This window comes from Solanum dulcamara, chromosome 7, assembly GCF_947179165.1.
Source record: "Solanum dulcamara chromosome 7, daSolDulc1.2, whole genome shotgun sequence".
Classification (NCBI taxonomy): domain Eukaryota; kingdom Viridiplantae; phylum Streptophyta; class Magnoliopsida; order Solanales; family Solanaceae; genus Solanum; species Solanum dulcamara.
The window spans coordinates 4,667,621-4,688,214 of NC_077243.1; the positions used below are offsets into that span (position 1 = coordinate 4,667,621).

Here is a 20,594-nt window from a genome sequence, read left to right on the forward strand (position 1 = left end):
ATTTCTAAAGACTTGACATAATATTAATATTCAAATCTGATTTCCCATTATAAATTGTTAAAAAAGATTTAGTCAAATTTTGAGGGTCAAACAAAAAAGATTTACGAAATACGTTGCATTTATATACATACACATATTTCATAAATTCAATAAATTGTCAATTTAGGATTAAGTAAGATTTTTTTTACTAAAATAAATGATCAAATATTTAGGTAATCCTTTAAATTTGAACACCATATGCATTTAAACGGAGTAATATAAATTTATGTGTAAAAAATTATTAAAATTATAATAAATAATATATTTTAAACTCGAAATATTAAAATAATAAATTTAGTACTAAGAACTTGAAGATTGAACCAGTGAAATTTAAATCTTAGATCTATGACTTTGACTATAATAATTTATTATAGAAAAAAGGGAATACCTGATGCAATCGCAAATTCGCAACAATAACAAGGAAGATCAAAAAGATTTTTGAGGATATTGTCATCTTTCTATCAATAAAAAAAAAGCAGAGAGTAATTTATGTAGTCTATGTTATAAAATAAATTAACTTAATAAATTAATAAGAATGAGATATGGTAAGAGAAAGAGAGAGAGTTGAGAGAATTCAGTGTGTATTTTTCTGCAGATCTGATGCGCGGCGTGCTACAGTACAAAATGTGTGATTCTATAGTGAATTTACTATTCATATACAGTAAAAATACTATTCACTGCAGTAAAAATGGGTCCCATTGACATACACTTTATCTACTTTTTCAACACTCCCCCTTGAATGTTCATGTACAAAAGAAAAAATTCTAGTGAAAGAACAAATATCTTGAACACTCATAGATGTTCTGCCTCGTTAAAACCTTATTAGAAAAAACTCAGTGGAAAAAAAGCCTAATGAAGGAAAAAGAGTAGACACATCTGATAATACGCCTTGAATGCTGCCTCATTAAAAACCTAGATAGGAAAATTCAGTGGGACAAAACCTAGACTAGGAAAAAAAGAGTGCAGTGCGTATTATACTCCCCCTAATGAAGACATCATTTAATATCTCGAAGACATCATCAATTTCTCAAAGGTTGAAGTTGGCAATGCCTTGGTGAACATATCTGCTAAATTATTAGTTGAACGAACTTGTTGAACATCTATTTCATCTTTCTTTTGAAGATTATGGGTAAAAAAAATTGGTGAAATATGTTTTGTTCTGTCTCCTTTGATGTATCCTCCCTTTAATTGGGCTATACATGTAGATTGTCTTCATACAATATTGTTGGAGTGTCTCTTGTCATAGAAAGGCCACATGTTTTTTGAATGTGTTGAGTTATTGATCTTAACCAAATGCATTCTCAACTTGATTTATTAATGGCTATTATCTCTGCATGATTTGAAGAAGTGGCAACCATAGTTTGCTTTGTTGAATGTCATGATATGGCTATACCACCACATGTAAATAAGTAGCATGTCTGCGATCGACCTTTATGGGGATCATACAAATAGCTTACATCTGCATAACCAATCAATTCTGACGTGGATTTAGTTGAGTAAAATAATCTCATATCTGTGGTCCCTCGGAGGTATCTGAATATATGCTTAATTCCATTCCACTGTGTTTGCGTTGTGGAAGAACTAAATCTTGCTAACAAGTTTACTGAAAAAACTATATCTGGTCTAGAATTGTTGCCAAGATACATTAATGCACCTTGAGGTCGAAATGGATCCTTATTAATATCAAGAGATCTCACAACCATTGGGTATTCAGTGGATGTGCTTTATCCATGTAAAATCTCCTTAAAATATTTTCTGTATATGTTGATTGATGGACAAATATCACATTTGCAAAATGTTCAATTTGTAGACCAAGATAAAATTTTATCTTTCCGAGGTGTTTCATTTCAAATTTCCTTTTCAGACATTTTACTCCCTTTGAAAGTTCTTCAGGAGTTTCGGTAATATTCAAATCATCAACATATACGACTATTATGACAAATTTAGATTCAGACCTTTTTCATAAAGATACAAGGGCAAATTGAATTATTTTTATATCCTTTTTTAGCAAATATTCGCTAAGACGATTGTACCACATTCGTCCTGATTGTTTCAGCCCGTATAAAGATTTTTGAAGTTTTTATAGAACAAGTTTTCCAGAAATCTTTATATATTTCAGGCATTTTAAATCCTTTAGAAATTTTCATAAAAATATCGTTATCTAGAGAACCATATAAATAGGCTGTAACGATATCCATCAGATGTATGCCAAGTTTTTCATTAACTGCCAGATTTATAAGATACCTGAAAGTGAGTGCATCCACCATAGGAGAATATGTTTCCATATAATCAATGTCAGGTCTTTGCGAAAATTTTTGTGTCACAAGTCATGCTTTATATCTTACGACTTTATTTTTCTCATTTTATTTTCGCACAAAGACCCATTTATACCTCACTGGTTTTATACCTTCAGGTGTTCGGACTATCGGCTTGATAACTTTGCGTTTTTCAAGCGAAGCTAATTCAACTTGAATTGCATCTTTCCATTTTGGCCAATCATTCCTCTGTCTACATTCATCAATAGATTTTGGTTCAAGATCCCTATTTTGTTGCGTTATTTCAATAGCAACATTATAAGCAAAACTATTATCGACAATTACATTATTTTGGTTTCATATTTTTCCTGATGAGACATAATTTATTGAAATTTCTTTATCATTTTCAGGCGTTTAACCTCTTCCAAGGTCTTATCAATTGTTATGTCTCCTCGCTCTTCTTGAGCAGGTTCTTTCATATCATGACCATCTTGATTGTTTGCTCCTTTTCTTTTTTGAGGATTTTTATCTTTGGAACTGATAGGTCTACCATGTTTTAAATGTGGTTTAGACTCATTTGCATTAATTAATTATCATACTGGGACATCAACTCGATTTGAAGCATCAGCAGCTGGAATGTGAGATTTAGTAACTCTTGATAGGTCAGTGAATGCATCTGGCAGTTGATTTGCAATATTTTGCAAATGGATTATCTTTTGAACTTTCAGTTCATATTTATTGTATGCGGATCTAAATGAGATAGTGATAATGCGTTCCAATCTATTTCTCTTTTCAGCTGCTTATTTTCTCTCCCTAATATTGGGTATACTGATTCATCACAATGACAATCAACAAATCTTGCAGTAAATAAAACTCCAGTCATAGATTTCAAATGTTTTATGATAGAAGGAGATTTATACCCAACATATATCCTCAATCTTCTTTGGGGTCCCATCTTTGTGCGTTGTGGTGGAGCAATTTGAATATATACTGCACATCTAAATATTCTAAGATGGAAAATATTTGGATCCTAACCAAAAGTCAATTGTAATGGGGAGACTTTATGATAACTTGTGGGTCTGATCCGCACAAGACTTGTTGCATGCAAAATAGCATGACTCCATAATGAAATGAGAAGTTTTGTCCTCATAAGCATTAGTCTAGCACTTAATTGAAGATGTTTAATCAATGATTCCGCTAGACCATTTTGAGTATGAAAATGAGCAACCGGATGCTCAACTGTTATCCTAGTGGACAAACAATAATAATTACTTAAGCAAGTAATCTCGCAAATGTCATATTACAAGTTGATAATAAGCACACATGTGATCATCTTGTAGATGCATCTATTAAAATCATATAATATTTAAATGGTTCATATGATGGGTGAATGAGCCCATATATATCACCCTGTATACGCTCTAGAAATGCTGGGGATTTAATTCCCACTTTGATTACTAATGGTTTAGTAAACAATTTGCCTTGGGAACATGCAGCACAAGAGAATTCTTTAAATTGAAAAATCTTTTAGTTCTTCAAAGAGTGTTCATATGAACTCTCAATTATTTTGCATATCATATTAGAATCGGGATGGCCCAATCGGTCATGCCAAATAAAAAAATCATTTGAGTTTATTGATTTACTATGGTATGTGTTTCAACCATACTAATACTTGTGAAGTATAAGCCGGATGAAAGAGCGGATAAATTTTTAAGAATATAATTTTTTTGCCCGACATCATTATAGTAATATAAAGATATTCATTATTTTCATCATTTGTAGTCTCAATATGATAACCATTTTGGCGAATGTCTTTGAAACTTAATAAGTTTCTTTGAGACTTACTACAATATAATGCTTCATTAATTGTTAAATTTGTTCCTCCGACAAGTACAACTTTAGCCTTTTTGGATCCTTAATTAATTTTATGCTACCAGATATTGTATTAACATTAGCTTCTTTCATAATCAAACAAGAAAAATATTTCTTATCTCTTAAAATAGTATATGTTGTGGCACTATCAATAAGACACGTATCATCATAACTGATTTTGGATCCAACTGATGACTGAAAAATTTTCATATTCTTCATAAACAAAAAGATACATTATAAAAACGTGAAAAACTAACAACATAAGAAACTTTAAGAAATTGCACTGCCTTAAAAAATATTTTCACGAAGGATAACATAATATCAAATATAATAAGAAAAACAATAACTATTTTTATAATATTTATCCCGGTTAGATGATCAATTCTTTAGTCAATATTCATAAAGTTTTCAGCTTCCAAATGAGTAATATTTGGTAGATCTTCAAAATTATCATCTTTATAAGCAAGATTTGCCTCAATATCTTCATATTTATTTGAGGGAGTTGCTTCATTACCATCATTCCAAAAATTCAAGTGCGCCTCTACATTATTATCTTTTCTTTTGAGAGAGGCTTGATAAAGTTTTACAAAATGATCGGACGTACGACATTCACGTGCCCAATGACCCTTCATACCACACCGGTGACAAATATTGAATTTACCTCTGGAAGAATTATTTTGAGGAACTTTATTATTCTCATGTTTATTTCCATCATGATAACGATAATTGTTTTGCCCTCTACCACATTCTCGCCCACGTCCACGATCACGACCGCGATAATTTTTTTTTTATTCGGACTGATTATGTGCTGCTACAACATTCGCTTCAGAGAATGGAGTAGACCCAGTGGGATGGGCTTCATGATTTTTCATTAGCAGATTATTATTCTGCTCGGCCACAAGTATGCATGTAATTAATTTAGAATATTTTTTAAATCTCTTTTCACGATACTGTTGTTGTAGCAACACATTTGTAGTGTGAAAAGTGAAAAGAGTTTTTTCAAGTAAGTCATCATCAGTGATAATATCTCCACATAATTTTAACATGAAACTTACCTTGTGAATAGCAGAATTATACTCTGTTACAGTTTTAAAATCTTGAAATCGAAAGTGTATCCAGTCATATCGAACTTTTGGTAACACCATAAATTTTAGGTGATATCGATCCTTTAAATTAATCCATAATTCAAGAGGATCTTTCACAGTTAAATATTCAGTTTTTAATCTTTTATGAATATGATGACGGAGAAAAATCATGGCATTTGCTTTATCTTGGCTAGAAGTTTTATTTTCTTGTTTAATAATATCACAAAGACCTTTAGAGTCAAGGTGAATTTCAGCGTCAAGGATCTATGAAAAATAATTTTTTTCGGTAATGTCAAGTGCCACAAACTCAAGTTTTGATAAATTTGGCATGATAAAAATTGAGATAGAAATTAATTTAGAAATAACAAAGACAACCAAAATTAAATTTCTTCAGTAGATATACCTGATATAGAAGTTAATTTGTCTGGAGAAAATTAGAGTTTCGTGTTGATAACGTGTTATAAAATAAACTAACTTAACAAATTAATAAGAAGGAGAGATGGTAAGAAAAAGAGAGAGAGTCGAGAGAATTCAATGTGTATTTTTCTGCAGATCTGATGCCCTTTTATAGGCAAATTACACAGATAAAAAACGGTATGCTACAGTGCAAAATGCGTGATTCTACAGTGAATTCACTACAGTAAAAATGGATCTCATGAACATTCACTTTATCTACTTTTTCAACCGTCTATATGATTTGTGATTTTTTGTGCTTACATTCTTCATGTTTATATACAAGTTAGGCTAATGATAAGTATCTCTCTTCAAAATCTTAATTTGGCAAATTTTTTTTAAAAAGTGAGACGTTATATTAATATAGTCGAATCTAATATTTCAAAAAAGGATAAATATTTCTACTAAAATCTTAATTTAGACATTTCAATCAAAGACTTGACAGAATATCAATATTCATATCTTACCATTATATTTTTTCCCATTACAAACATTTTGCCTTTTCATAATTTATATTTTAAATATAAATAGTTTAAAAATGTAACGTCGGAAAATAGCATGTCATATTGATCGGCCATGTTTGATAAAAGAAGGGCCGAGAAGATAAGAAAAAGGTTCCAAAAAGTGAGTGGTATTGGTATGTGTGGGAAGCATGACAGCCACGCGGTCGCACCACGGAACGTGTGGTCTAATCGTAAATGAAATGGATCTAAAATTATGAAGTTTAACATTTAAATTTTAACAGAGATAAAAATATTAACGAATAGAAAATAATAAATATCTTATAAAATTAATGAAGCTGATCTAAATGCTATGATTATAAAGTAAAAAAATGACAGCCACGCGTTCTACGTACAATTTTGTAGATCCGTTGTAGCCTTGTAGGCATAAGCAAACAAATTTTACCATTGAAAGGCATAAGCAAACAAATTTTACCATTGAAACATCACCCACTTATTTTCAATCTCATCTACTACTACTTCTTTCTTCTTTTGGGCATTTCAGCAAACAGTTAGTGAGCAAAAGGAGTCGAGCTAGAAGAAGGGCAGTTGGTATAAGCAATGGCCCTGCAAGCACCCACTAGAATTCCAGCTAATTTAGCCCCAATTAATGGTGGAAACACTGGTCTCAGACAGGCACCAAATGGTTTAGCCTTGAAATCATCATTTTTTTCTCCATCAATCCATTTATTGCTCCCACCTCCATCATTCTCTAATGCAGCGCCTGCTACTGCCCCTAAAATCTCCATGCGTGTTGCCTCTAAGCAAGCCTATATATGCCGGGATTGCGGGTAATTTACAAAATTCGTTCTAAATTGGCTGATTGCTACTTTCTGGATGTAGTAATCAAAGACTCTTTTCTTCTTTTATGTTTTTGCTTGCATAATTGGTGCTAATCTAATGTGCTTGTGATGAATATGATGTGCGCAGGTATATTTACAATGACAGAACTCCTTTTGAGAAATTAGCTGACAGTTACTTCTGTCCTGGTATGTTATCCTTATACTTGAATTGTAAAACTCAGTGATTCAGTATCTGATATTGTTGTCTTGATTTGTGATTATGCAAAATAGTAAAGCATTCTATCACAATTAGTTACCGATATCTTTTCTACGAGCTTCGGGGTGTTCTTTGGTTTAAATCAAGGTGGAAACTTAACTTCTGGAATATGAGCCATACCTTAGAAAAGATGATTCTGCACCGATTTGGCTGTGTGACGAATATATGTTATCCTTAAGATAAGGATAGTATTTGGTAGATTTATCTAATGTGGAACTTAGAGAAATGAAACAAATTCGTAGACTGAAAATGGGAATTAGGGGGGGAAAAGGAAGAAAAAAACTTACTCCTAACGGGAACGAACACCCTGTTAGCTCAATGATTTGTCACCATTAAGAGCCAGTCCTTTTTAGCTTTTGGATATGTTTGCCTAATGCTAATTTTAAGCCATAAAGTTCTTAAAGTCAGTCAAAAATGAAAAGTTGGAATTCCTAACTTTTTTTTTCTAAGTGCTTAAAGTCATTTTCTTTGACCATGTAAATTACTTTTATATCCCTTATATTTTAACTAAATTCCCAAACTACCATTTTTATTCTTTTAACCCTAAAATTCACATCATTTTCCTAGCACTTTTATCCAAACACTCAACTGCTTATTTATAAAAATAACTTTCAGCACTTCAAAGTTCTAAAAGCACTTCATACATAAAAGGTATTTTTTTTTAAGCCCATCCAAACGGGCTCTAAACCCTAATCCAGATGCAAACTTTTAAAAGTTCACCAATTTGCTCTCAATTTTTGTTTTCTAACTAAGCCAAATTCAATTCGCATAGAACTCATTAAGGGAAACCTCTCTCTACTAGAGGTTTCTCCATTCCCAGGTCTCAAACCCGAGACCTCTAGTTAAGGGAGAGGCATCCCATCATCCCAGCACATTCCTTGGTGGTTCTTTGCTAAGTTTTTCAATTAGCTTCTATTAGCTGTTAACTATGAATTTTCCTTTTTATTTCTTGAGATTCCAAGTTATGATTTAGATATCTTAAGACTTTGGTTTGATTTGTGATTGCAGTATGCGGAGCTCCAAAAAGAAGATTCAGGGCGTATGAACCTAAAGTAACCAAAGAAGCTAATTCCGCAGCGGTTCGTAAGGCCAGGAAAGAAAAGTTAAAAAGAGATGAAGCTGTTGGGTAAGTTCCGTCTTTTCTTCAAATAATTACTCTTCTCTATATCACTTTACTTCCTTAATTAATTTGAATACAAATTAATCAACGACGATTCTTCGTTGGTGTAGGAACATACTGCCTATTGCTATTGGAGTTGGAGTTGTTGCACTTGCTGCTTTATACTTCTATGTCAACAACAGTTCCTAGATTCAAGTGGACCAAAAATAATGTCATCATCTTCTGATGAACACCACGAGTAGGTCCTGGGTTCGAGTCACACTGGAGGGAAAGTGTGGAAACACTATAAATCCTTCAAAATGGGGGGGGAGAGGGGACACTTCTGTAGTGATGGAAATATGAAATTGCCAATTTGTCTTGTTTAAACAAACCGTTGTAATGCCAGAGAAAGACCTGAAAAGTAAGTTTGAATCACAATAATTGTAGTCACATGGCATCTGAAATACAGTCTAATTATGCTAAAATATACAGATATCACAGTGTGATTAGAATTCTTTCTATTAGTTAACAACAACATACCTAATGTGATTCCATAGTGTATGTACAAACCTTACCCTTACTTTGTCTGAAGTAGAGGTGGTTTTCGATATCTCCTCAGCTCACATATTTCAAATCTCCTGCATACGAATTCCTCAAATCCTATATGGAATGGTCAATTACTCTTGCTATTTTCACAACATTTATATGGAATGGCCAATTACTCTTATTATTTTCACAACATTAATTCTATCTCGCCTTCCAAAAGACCTTTCAATTTCGACAGCATTCTTACTTGTTTAGGTGTTTACATCAAATTATGTAAATTTACTAATTAAGCATGAATAAATGCTAAAAATCTATGTGCAGAAATATATAATAAATTTATTGGCTTGGTATAAACATGACAGATATGTTGTTACCCATTCTTCTTATGGTCCAAAGGAACAACATCATCAAGAACAAAAAATATTTGATAGTACATGGAAATGTAACAAGAATTAGAGCAGTAAAGAAACATCCATAGCTACTCCCATGAGTCTGCCAATGGAAACATCATTATCAGTAACTAAACTAACATGAGATGATATCTCCTCTTCTTCCTTGGCCTCTTTGAAACAGTAAACAGGGGCTTGCCAATTTGGATCCTCTAGCACTTTTCCTACTTCAAATGTCATTACATGTGCAATCATACCTGCAGCATGTTCAAATACATTTGAAAAAAAGTTATATACACCGACAGTACGAGCAAGTTAAGTGGTTAGGTTAACCACTATCAATATGAAAAAGAGTAAAATTTAAGCTTTGCGTTCATCACATAAAGTCATTTAAATTTGCCAAATATGCTTAAAGGCTTCTGATTTAAGCATTACCTGTGTAGAAAGCCCAGTAAACAGGTCTCTTAGTAACAACATCTTCGTAATACCAAATGAAATCAACTTTTTCCCACACATTGCAGAGAAATCCATCCATATATCTCTGTCCCATATAATTTCCACCTTGTAGCCAAGTGGGTCTAAGGATTCCCACCGGGAAATGCATGACCCTGCACTCCTTGTTAGCATCCAAAGTGTAGTAGAAGGAAGTGTGGTTATCCCATTCCAAATCGTAAAGGAGCTTTCCCAATTGATTCTGGATTATGTTGAAGTTCCTTCCGTTAGGCCAATCGTACCACAAATCAACGATCTGAAGATTCCCTTTGCTGTTGTTCATGAACAGAATCGAATGGAATTGCTCCGGCCATGGAGTAGGTATAGGGTCGCCGGATTCTGACGCAATGCTGACGGTGAAACACAGAGAACACGCCGCGAGGAGGAAGAGGAGACCGGAAAGTGCAAGGGATTTCCCTGAAATCAACATTTTTATTTCTCTTACTGAAAAGGCACTGACAGTGGGATTATTTCCCCTTTGCTTTCGACTTCACCTTTTGCTGGCTCATATTAAGAAAGTGTAGATAAGGTAGCAACAATTTGGGTAAAAGAAAAAAAAGGAATAAAATCTTTAACAAAATAAAATTATACGGTAATTAAAAAAACATTAATATATTGGAAGACTAAAAACATTTTTATATTTGTTTATATCAATGCAATATACATAATATATAGAAATAGCTAGTATTGAGAATTTTTTACGTTCAAATGGTCATATTAATTATAGAGATAAAATAGAAAAAATTTAATTAATTCTATCTTGATTCAATAAGTGATCAAATAATATGGGACAAACATTTTTAGTAATACGTCCATCTAATATGTGACTAAGATAGTATCATGCTTGGATTTTAACTAATATCTTTAAGAAAAGTTACCAAAAATTTCAAATTCCTATTAACTTGCTCGTAGATTGTTTAATAGTTTGAAAAACTACTTATACAAATACAAGGTAACTCGAACTTGGCACATAGAGAGAGTTTAGTGACCTGAAATGCTCACTTTGTTAACTACTTCTACAAATCAGCAACATCACGGAGAATCAAACTGTTATATTATTCCAATAATAGTTATGTAGCAATTACATAAACTCTTGCTATGTGCTGAGTTCTATATCGTTTTCAAATTTTAAAAAAGGGGTAACTCCGCTAAGCAAACAATTGTCCCTTTTCAAAATTTAAACATGTCAGTTTTATATCCTTTTCAAAATTACATAGGAAGTGTGGGATAAATCTTATAAACCAAAATTGTGGCATTTAGGACTTTGAGTTCCACGTATAAACCAAAGAAATGCTTTTACATCAAAGGTTTTATCATAGCAATAACAATATGGGTGCAGGTCAGGCTTATTCAAACAGAAGTGAGAACCTATTACTTATTAATACACATATATAGTAATAACGAGTCCTTATACAAGACTACAAATCAGTTGTTCTTTGACACCTTCTAGCAGAAAAAAATCTACTGATTTCCAGCTATTCTTGATATCATCCCGGAGAGCACCGCCGTAAGATATTATTATTATAAGTCAAATTATTAATTTCCCTCACAATAACGGAATCCTAATTTTTATATTAGATCCCTCCCTAATATAATAAATTAAGGAGCCTACTACTTTTCTTCAACACACATATATATAATGGCAAAGGAGAAATTACAAACATCCGTTCTTCCACGTGATATTTTATTTTCCATCTTTATTTTGCTTCCAGTTAAATCTTTGTTTCATTTTCAATCTGTTTCTGAGCCATGGAAAGTTATGTTATGTGACAAGGAATTTATAAAAGCCTACCGTGATGAATCCAAAGTATTGGGACGAGAAAAGCCGTTGATGCGAAATACAGATTGTGACAATTTCGTATTTAGAGACTTGAAAAGTCGCCAAGTGTTACTTACCATAGATGAGAAACAACTGTTTCCTCATGTGATGGTTTGGTTCTTTTAAAGAACTTGGACACCAGAAAAAGCTATGCTTTGTGGGATACATCCACTAGGGAATATCGAAGTATTCAATGTCCTTATGTGAAATACAGAGATCGGCCTCCAAATGCTTGTGGCTTGTGTTATGATTCTACTCTTGGTGATTACAAGGTTATATTGATATTTAGAACTTTTTATTTTGTTTATTCTCTGTCTTACGGTTCTTGGACACACAAAACAAGTCCCCCTTATCTAGTACTATCAATTTCGTCGTCAGTTGGTAAGGGGATTAGCATCCAAGATTGTTTATGTTAATTCGTAGATATAAATTCTACAATCATATACTTTGACTTTAGTTCCGATGAAGTGAAAAAACTTTCAAAGCCAAATTTAGATTTTATAGGTGAGGACGAGTTCTTTTGCTTGACTAGCGTAAAAGATCGCCTTAAGAGTATATGGCGGAAAAAACACAAGTAGAGAATTGAAACGTGTAGGTAATGAAAGAAGATGTTGGAAAGGTTGATGAACATTTGCAACTTGCCCAATAATTGCAAGATGTTTGTATTGTACAAAAAATGATGATGAAGTTATCTTTATGGACTTTCCATCTACTATTCTGAACGACATCAATTCATTGCAGTCACATCTAGGGAACTAGCACACCAACATTTTACAACTTCAATATGTTTGGATACTTTATAATTTTGGAGACCCACTCGCAAGCGCAGCAAGAGGAAACTTTTATAATATCAAGCTTAACTTCATTTTGTTATGTCAGGCTTATTGTTGTTGATTGACCAAGTTTAAATTATTCATTCCATATGTTTGTTAATGTTGTTTTTTGATTAAATTTTTTTTATTGCTACAAGTAAACAAATTGGTGATTAAGAAAATAATTTTGTAAAATAATAAGATTTACTATTTTTCACTTACATGTAAATCAATTGACACTTCTTTATCATGATGTATAAAACAATCTAAGGTGATTATTATCGATATCCTACTGAAGCAAAACAATTAATTCTTGCTTACTTAAAAAGAAGATGGAAAGCTCTTGGCTATAGGCTCAATTGGATGGAGAATTACGTAGTTCTTAATTAGAAATTAAACGTGAAACTTTATGATTCTCAAGTCACCTGGTTGAATCATTAGATACACCTTTGGATGCATAGATAATACTACATTCTCTAGTTTGTTGCATTAACAAATCATACTATTTGGATGCATAGATAATACTACATTCTCTAGTTTGTTGCATTAACAAATCATACTATATCACTGAACGTATGGCACCAAAATGAAAACAAGGATTAAGCAGTAACTAGATAGAATCGGAATCACCAACTAACTAAACGGAATCAGAATCACTAACTATATAACTAATTCATATGGCGCCAAAATGAAAACAAGAATCCAGTAGTAACCGCTGATGATCACTATAAAAGAGTTGGAGTTGTTGCACTTGCTGCTTTATACTTCTATGTCAACACAGTTCCTAGATTCAAGTGGACCAAAAACAATGTCATCGACTTCTGATGAATTCATCAGATTGTTAAATTTTGTATTGAAGTTCAAACCAAAATGGTGGCATTTAGAACTTCGAGTTCCGCATATAAACCAAAGAAATGCTTTTACATCAAAGGTTTTATCATAGCAATAACAATATGGGTGCAGGCCAGGCTAACACTCAGCATATACTGAGGCCTTATTGAAACAGAACTGACAACCTATTACTTATTAATACACTTACATAATAATAACGAGTCCCTATACAAGACTACAAATTAGTTGTTCTTTGACACCTTCTAGCAGAAAAAAATCTACTGATTCCCAGCTATAGGCGCATCTCGGCCTTTCTTGATATCATCCCACCCTCTCACCCAAGGTTTTCCTGGAAGAGCACGAGTCTCCAGAGAAGTATGTTTGTCAAGGTTGTTCATAACCTTTTCACGCACAGCAGAAAACACCTACAGCGCAAGTACTAATCAGATGAAATATACATTCAAATAAACCAATATAATAAAGTATCAATTCTACAAGGTTCATGGCTCACAGGATTTGTGCTTATTGCATCTGGGGGTTGCTCCTGACCAGTCAGCCACTTCCACAAATCCGGATTCTCCTACAGGCATAAATAGAATAAACTGAATAAGACAGCTCTAGTTCATCTTCACCAAGGAAAATTGGCCAGCTACGACCATTCTACTGCATCTAAACATCTACGTTTGTTTTTCTTTCATTATTTTGTTGGAGGAGGCGGTGGGGAAAGGCAAAGAGGGTTGAGAAAGATATTAGTTTATGGAAAAGGATGAGATAGCCATCGTCGAAAGAATCAGAGGATTACAATTGTAAACATTGCAAACTGTGGCATTTGAACAAAAATTGAACTTTTATATTCTGATGATTGTTAATGTCAAGTCAATGTGGTGCATATATTCTACGATTGCTGAATATATCAGACAGGACTGGTCACATTCTAGTCCCCAACCAACCTTCCCACCTCTTACTCCAATCCTTTTTTGTATGACTTAATCTTACACTCCTTAACTTTTTGGTTTTCCTTTCCCTAACATGTTTCTGAATCCCCATGGTTTGGGGGAGGGGGGGGAGGGGGTGAGAGGGGGGATAGAGTCCGAATTCGGCCACAAAATAGAAGTAGAAACTCATACATCCAACTACCCAATTCTTACATGCTACAAGGGATATGCATAACATAATATTTTATTCTCTTAATTAGGGGTGGGTGGGTGGTGGGCAGAGTAAGAGTAGGAACACAAAAAAAAGCAAATACTCACATGGTACAGTACTTTCCTTGGTAAGTAATAATAATAAGAAAGACTAAGCCCAATGCCGATTGGGCAGTTAAAAGTACCAAAACACTGGCCTCCTACCATTGGATATGATTTAGATGAGTTCGTACCAATCATTTCTAGATGATGGAAAACAACCAGTACTTAGTTGAGCTTAAAAGATCTACTCACTAAACGTGATTTCATACTTCTCAATCACATCACCAGTGCCAAATTACCTAATGGAGCACTTGATAAAGAAGTAAGCATGATACAAAAACTATTAAGAATTCTGGAAGACTTTTGGGTAAGTTGCAGCATAAATAGAGACATCTACATCAGTGTTCAGCCAAAATTTCGGATCTGGATTTTCTCGACTTGCACTGGCCATCGGTGCCCCTAGTAATGAATTGCTACATGATTCTGGAGGAAATATATAGTTTGCAACAATAGCATACCCAGTGTAATCCCACAAGTGGAGTTTGGGAAGGGTAGAGTGTAGACAGATTTTACCCTTACCTCATGGAGGTAGAGAGGTTGTTTCCGATAGACCCTCGGATCAAGAAGCATTTCAAAGCAGTATGAAAAAGGAAAAGCGACAATGAAAAATGATAAGTGAAGTAAAAGGGAGCCATAACTTACTAACTTCTTCGTGCTTTCATCAAATTGTTTTGCATATGACTTGGTTCTCTTATTGCTTTCACTGAATGGTCTTGCATATGACTTGAATGAACTACTTGCTAATTGTAAGTTCGCACAAAAACCTTTCTGATACACACTCACTTTACTGAGCTTATCATCTCATTCTCCACATGAAGAAATCATGTCAACTACGAGAAGGTTGGAGACACAAAAAAGCTTGAGGTAGAAGTTGAATGTGTGTTAACGAGTTACTGGGAAGAACATGCCAACATGAGGGCTTTTTCCAAATAACCAGTACACAGCGAGAACGACACTAGGAAAGGGGAAGAACAGTGAGAACTGCAGATACCTATTGTGGCAGACTCCAACCGGTTCAACTAGGCTATCAGTCTTGGTAAACATCAAGTTGATTCTTAATGTAAGCAGAACCTTGCCTGATTTCACTTTAAGAGACAATATAGTTCACGACATATACAAGGTTAATTCAAAGAAAGAGCCATTTTTTGTTTAATTGTAGTTTTTCAGATTTAATCATCTAGATTTCTGAAGATCAAGCTTGAAACTCGAGTACCAGTTTGAGCTCGTGTGAAACTGAGCTGAAGAATGTGGTTTCTTAAAGCTCAAATTGAGACACAACAGATTCAAATCTAAAGAAGTTGGCAATGGCAGAAACGATGACATTGAGGATCTACTGATGGAGGACTTTCAATATATTTTGTTCTTCTTTGCTGGAGACGAGCTATCGCTGACAATTCTACATGTTTGTTGAACCTTAGAGTTAAGGTTCAGTAGAAGATGTCCTACTAGGCTAAAACTAACATAGAAATTTCTAGATTATTTGATAATGCTCTTGAAGTCGGTTTTGATGATTTGACAAACTCGGGGAAGGTAGAGGACCTGGTCCCTTTGAGGACTTCTTGCTGATAACGACAGCAGACAAATAGTACATAACAGATCCTACCAAGTCTGCAGGTTTGTATGTATGCGGCCGAGTCCCAATGCAGAAGGTCAATTGTCTAACCAATACAAATCGTCCAGCACATGGTATATCGGTGATATATACACTCTTTACAACATTTTCCCCCTTGGCTTTTTGAATCTGAAAAGGAATATTCATACAAGCTCGTGCTCTCAAGTATTGAAAATTTACTCTTGAAGAAGATCAAGTACCTGATAGAGTTATTAGTGTTTTTGTTCTTGTTTTTAGAGTTGTAATTTCTAGTTCTCAATCTTGTAAGGTCTACTTCCTAATCTGTAAAGGAAGTTAGATCAACTCTCATTTGTTATCTCTTTTGTTCATCTTGTCGAAGTAACAAGAGCTAGTTATGGAGACCATCTGAACTCTAAATCATCTAGGAGTTTAGTCATTTAGGAAGCAATAGAGTTATTGTTTCAAGTCTGTAACAGAATTGTTACAAGGAGTGGAGAGGGACTGTGAGTACAATTCCTAGGTTATAATAACTTGTAATCTGAATCTTGACTCAGTTGTTCTAGTGAAGATTTGAGCTGAAATCTTGTGGGACAAGTCATGGTTTTTCTCCCTTGAGTAAGGAGTTTTCATGTAAAAGTCTTGAGTCTATTTTATCTTTCTTTTCTTTAAGTTTCTACACTGATTTTTGATAAGGACCCGGTCCCTACTGTTCTGGTGGAAGTATACATTCTAACATTATTCATCTCAAATCCTTTGATATCTTCTAAAACCAAAAAAAAAAGGAAAAAGAAAAAGCATAATAAGATCACGGACTCCTAGTACGAGCTAGAGATCTCTAATTAATATTGGCATACAAGATGATAAACTCCAAACAAGAAAAAAAGAGAAGAAAAGTTACCAGGTCAAGGACATGAACAAGGGACTTAATTCCATTTTCGTCCATGGATTGTATATGTTCCTCCACCCATTTGCCAAGAACAAGGTCTAGCTCCAGGTACCCTCTTTGTTTACTACGATAAATAAGCCTATATCCATACAAAACAAAAAAAAAAAACCAATATTATATCATGAATCCGTCGGTACACCGTATAACCCACCATGTCAAATAGTAAAAATAAACTTCAAATTCACCTGTTAAATAAACGTCTTTTGCTCTCTTCGTCGGTAAGATCGATATTCATCTCATTGGAAGAAATAAAACGCGAAAACGTTCCAGCTAAAGGCCTAAATGAGCATACAGAAAGATATATTTTCAAAAAAAAACACATAACAATATGAACCGGCTAAGACAAGGTATATTTTTGTACCTGTAAAGACTGTGAGATTGGAGTGTGGAGGTTGCAAGAGATGTTCTGTTAGAGGAATTGAGGATTCGAGGAATGGTGAATAGAAGTGTCCTTCGCAAATTCGCCATTCTTTCTCTCTGCAGCAACTAATTAAGCGATGAATGGAAGCTTCAAAATTTGATCTCGATTGGGGTTTAACAGGACCTTTTTTCCTAACGAAATGCGAGGCGTGGCCTCTTCGCATCCGTCTATGAACACTGTTCTATTCGGGTATGATTCAACCCGAAATTTAAGAGAGAGAAATAGACATACATTAGGTAGAGCGTCACATAACTTATGAAAAACACATTTAAATTTAGATATGAAATTCAAAAAAAAAATAAAAAAAATAAGTGTATTTTTTATATTTATTTTAATATTATAATATAAAAAATAAAGTTTATAAAAGTTATTTATCTTTAAATAACAGATAAGTTACAAATGAATATTAATTTGCAATAATGTGTGTAAAAATGCTTTTTAACTCATCGCTTGAAGTAAATATGATAAAATTCAATAGTTTTTGACCAATGAAATTTTTTTAAACGAACGTTGTAGGATTGCTCCAAATATATCGGAAGAATTTCGGTGTTTCTGTTACATCTCTTCTCCTAACTACCTTTCTTTCTCTCTAACCCAAATTAAGGAATGAATTAATGCAGCTTCAAAATAGATAGAACGAACTTAATTATTAGAAGCAAAATCAACTGAAAATAATACTATAATAATAATGGATAAAAAGGAAAGAGCAAAGGAAAGAAAGGAGAAAAGACGCCAAGAAATCTCCCTTCTCCGTACTATTCCCTATTCTGATCACCAAAGGTCTCTTCTTTTCTACTATTACCTTTTTATTTCCTTCTCTTTTTTAAATTTGAATAAGATTCATATTTCATCAAATGAGTAAGATCAGGTTATCGAGCATATGTGAATCCAAGATCTAGAATTAGTCAGTTCAGAATGTGTTTGATGTGATTATATATGTATATAATTTAAAAACTTTTTAGCATATGTAATTAGGGGATTTAAAGTTTAATAAAAATTTTCTATATATATACACGTAAATAAATAATTTGACCTTATATATATAAATCTATATATAGCGTAATTTGGCCGTGATTTTTTTGTATCAGTGTAACATGTCCATGTGGATTTTCCCCAGGGTTTTTATTTTGAGCATAACGCGTTTTGCATGAATTTTAGATGGTGGTCATCGGAAACTGTTGCTGTGGTGACGGGTGCAAATAGAGGAATTGGATTTGAGATTGCTCATCAGCTTGCATCACATGGTGTTACGGTTGTTCTTACGTCGCGAGAAACAGCCGTTGGGGAAGAAGCAGTGAAAATCTTTCAAGAAGGAGGTCTAAATGTGGCATTTCATCAACTGGATATTGTGGATCCTGCATCAATCCAAACATTTTGTGATTGGATTAAAGAAACATATGGTGGCCTAGATATACTGGTATATATTAAATTAATGAGTTTTGTTATTATTGAGAAATCTGTTTACTTTCATAAAGATAATGATATGTATGGGAACTTGTAGATCAACAATGCAGGAGTAAACTTCAATTTTGGCAAAGAAAATTCTGTTGAATTTGCTGAAATGGTAATCCAAGTTAACTACTTTGGCACCAAAAATATGATCAAAGCACTGGTTCCGTTAATGAGGCCTTCCCCTGCTGGTTCTCGTATTGTTAGTGTGACCTCGCGATTGGGTAGACTAAATAGCAAACGAAATGTAAGTAACAGCTCTGCTATTTCATTCTCTTTTCTTGTCATCATTCTCGAATCGTTGTTCTTCTAGCTTGCTCTTATAGCAAATAGTCAAGCTTCTCTGGTACCATATTGCAGTGTTTGATAACATGAGAGCTACATCTAGGACTTATGTTTTGTGTGTATATGTTTTGAACTGTCATCTATACTTACCTGCTTGCTAAATTGCCTATCAACAATATTAGTTGAGATTTTAAATGTAAAATGGAATTATACCTTATTTATAGTGCCAAACAATTTGGGTCAAATCCTGACTTTAAGCTAGAAGGCGTTGTTTGATGAGCATGTGTAGTATTAGGTAGTTGGTCAGATAAAGGCTAACCACGAAGCAGGCAAGCAAGAAATTCATTGATTGAAGTTGAATCGATTTTAGTTAAAGTAACAATTGATCTCTATCATATCAAGCATGAATCGATCTTTTTTGTTCAATCTAAATCCCCATTGCAATTGATAACATTTTGGCTTGACACTATCAGGGAATTTCAAATGTGTCAGTGAGACAACAATTGGAAGATGTGGATTCTCTATCCGAGGAAGTAATCGATAAAACTGTGAACAAATTTTTGGAACAAGTAAAAGATGGAACTTGGGAATCAGGTGGATGGCCTCATGTGTTCACAGACTACTCATTGTCAAAGCTAGCAGTTAATGCATACAGTAGGTTAATGGCAAGGATATTCGAGGAACGGCCAGAAGGTCATAAAATATACGTAAATTGCTATTGTCCGGGTTGGGTGAAAACTGCTATGACTGGTTGGGCAGGCCATGTTTCTATTGAAGAAGCTGCTGATACTGCTGTCTGGCTTGCTTTGCTCCCTGATCAGTTTGTAAGTGGAAAGTTCTTTGCTGAGAGGCGCGAAATTAACTTTTAAACTGTTAGTGTATACGATTTTTTTTGTTTTTAAAAACAAAATTGTGATCGATCTGCATTTTGCTAACTGAAATTTACCCAAATCATATAAGTAGAAATAGTTAAATTGATTGCCTAGATATGAAGGGGTGACCTGTTATTTGTTGTTTGTTTTTTTTTGATTTTTTGTGGTATTTTGCCCGAGGCGTCTTGACAAGTAACAGTGGCAGATATTGATGAAGCGCAATTTATTTGTAGTTATAATTGTTTTATTTAAGAAGATTGCAGGCAAACTTGCTTTTGACCTCTGTAATGGATTTAATAAACACTATTATACATACAAAATGTTTTTGTTACGTTTCAATTTTTGTCAGGTCGTGTACATCTATTTTCTGAAAGCGTTAAAAGCATTTGTTGCATCTTAAAGCATCAAATACAATATGGAAATTCAATGTTGATCAGCTGTAGTCCAAAGAGTAAATTTGCGTGTCAAACGGAACAGGAAAAAAAATAAAATAAGAAGAGGATTGAAGGTGTTTTTTTCGCGTAAGCCAATTCTCTTCCTCATCTTTTTG

The 20,594-nt window shown here is 33.7% G+C and overlaps 4 protein-coding genes across 4 annotated transcripts; 2 read left to right on the plus strand and 2 right to left on the minus strand.

Moving 5' to 3' along the window:
- The first annotated feature begins 6,635 nt into the window (after positions 1-6,635).
- LOC129895855 (uncharacterized) lies at positions 6,636-8,826 on the plus strand. Its single transcript, XM_055971628.1, has 4 exons — positions 6,636-6,995; positions 7,135-7,193; positions 8,272-8,389; positions 8,494-8,826. The coding sequence occupies exons 1-4, from the start codon at positions 6,766-6,768 to the stop codon at positions 8,570-8,572; spliced, it is 486 nt and encodes a 161-aa protein (XP_055827603.1). The 5' UTR covers positions 6,636-6,765; the 3' UTR covers positions 8,573-8,826.
- Positions 8,827-9,320: 494 nt separating this feature from the next.
- On the minus strand, positions 9,321-10,309 carry LOC129895854 (uncharacterized protein At4g14100). Its single transcript, XM_055971627.1, has 2 exons — positions 9,733-10,309; positions 9,321-9,554 (listed from the first exon to the last, which is right to left on the minus strand). The coding sequence occupies exons 1-2, from the start codon at positions 10,217-10,219 to the stop codon at positions 9,361-9,363; spliced, it is 681 nt and encodes a 226-aa protein (XP_055827602.1). The 5' UTR covers positions 10,220-10,309; the 3' UTR covers positions 9,321-9,360.
- A 2,922-nt stretch (positions 10,310-13,231) lies between these two features.
- On the minus strand, positions 13,232-17,647 carry LOC129896231 (succinate dehydrogenase assembly factor 2, mitochondrial). The gene is made up of 5 exons (XM_055972087.1): positions 17,379-17,647; positions 17,203-17,295; positions 16,970-17,096; positions 13,763-13,831; positions 13,232-13,676 (listed from the first exon to the last, which is right to left on the minus strand). The coding sequence occupies exons 1-5, from the start codon at positions 17,483-17,485 to the stop codon at positions 13,530-13,532; spliced, it is 543 nt and encodes a 180-aa protein (XP_055828062.1). The 5' UTR covers positions 17,486-17,647; the 3' UTR covers positions 13,232-13,529.
- A 476-nt stretch (positions 17,648-18,123) lies between these two features.
- LOC129896233 (uncharacterized) lies at positions 18,124-20,218 on the plus strand. Its single transcript, XM_055972089.1, has 4 exons — positions 18,124-18,218; positions 18,597-18,855; positions 18,940-19,134; positions 19,646-20,218. The coding sequence occupies exons 1-4, from the start codon at positions 18,127-18,129 to the stop codon at positions 20,039-20,041; spliced, it is 942 nt and encodes a 313-aa protein (XP_055828064.1). The 5' UTR covers positions 18,124-18,126; the 3' UTR covers positions 20,042-20,218.
- Positions 20,219-20,594: the final 376 nt, after the last annotated feature.

What these genes read in the sequence shown, in the direction of transcription:
- LOC129895854 (XM_055971627.1), bottom strand. Translation starts at nt 10,219, where the DNA reads ATGTTGATTTCAGGGAAATCCCTTGCACTTTCCGGTCTCCTCTTCCTC. An exon ending in TTACTGGGCTTTCTACACAG is followed by an intron (nt 9,555 to 9,732) that starts GTAATGCTTAAA and finishes AACATGCTGCAG; the next exon opens with GTATGATTGCACATGTAATG.
- LOC129896233 (XM_055972089.1), top strand. Translation starts at nt 18,127, where the DNA reads ATGGATAAAAAGGAAAGAGCAAAGGAAAGAAAGGAGAAAAGACGCCAA. An exon ending in CCCTATTCTGATCACCAAAG is followed by an intron (nt 18,219 to 18,596) that starts GTCTCTTCTTTT and finishes CATGAATTTTAG; the next exon opens with ATGGTGGTCATCGGAAACTG. An exon ending in ATGGTGGCCTAGATATACTG is followed by an intron (nt 18,856 to 18,939) that starts GTATATATTAAA and finishes GGGAACTTGTAG; the next exon opens with ATCAACAATGCAGGAGTAAA.
- LOC129895855 (XM_055971628.1), top strand. Translation starts at nt 6,766, where the DNA reads ATGGCCCTGCAAGCACCCACTAGAATTCCAGCTAATTTAGCCCCAATT. An exon ending in TATATATGCCGGGATTGCGG is followed by an intron (nt 6,996 to 7,134) that starts GTAATTTACAAA and finishes TGATGTGCGCAG; the next exon opens with GTATATTTACAATGACAGAA. An exon ending in AAAAGAGATGAAGCTGTTGG is followed by an intron (nt 8,390 to 8,493) that starts GTAAGTTCCGTC and finishes TCGTTGGTGTAG; the next exon opens with GAACATACTGCCTATTGCTA.
- LOC129896231 (XM_055972087.1), bottom strand. Translation starts at nt 17,485, where the DNA reads ATGGCGAATTTGCGAAGGACACTTCTATTCACCATTCCTCGAATCCTC. An exon ending in AAAAGACGTTTATTTAACAG is followed by an intron (nt 17,097 to 17,202) that starts GTGAATTTGAAG and finishes GTATGGATATAG; the next exon opens with GCTTATTTATCGTAGTAAAC. An exon ending in ATGCAATAAGCACAAATCCT is followed by an intron (nt 13,677 to 13,762) that starts GTGAGCCATGAA and finishes CTTGCGCTGTAG; the next exon opens with GTGTTTTCTGCTGTGCGTGA.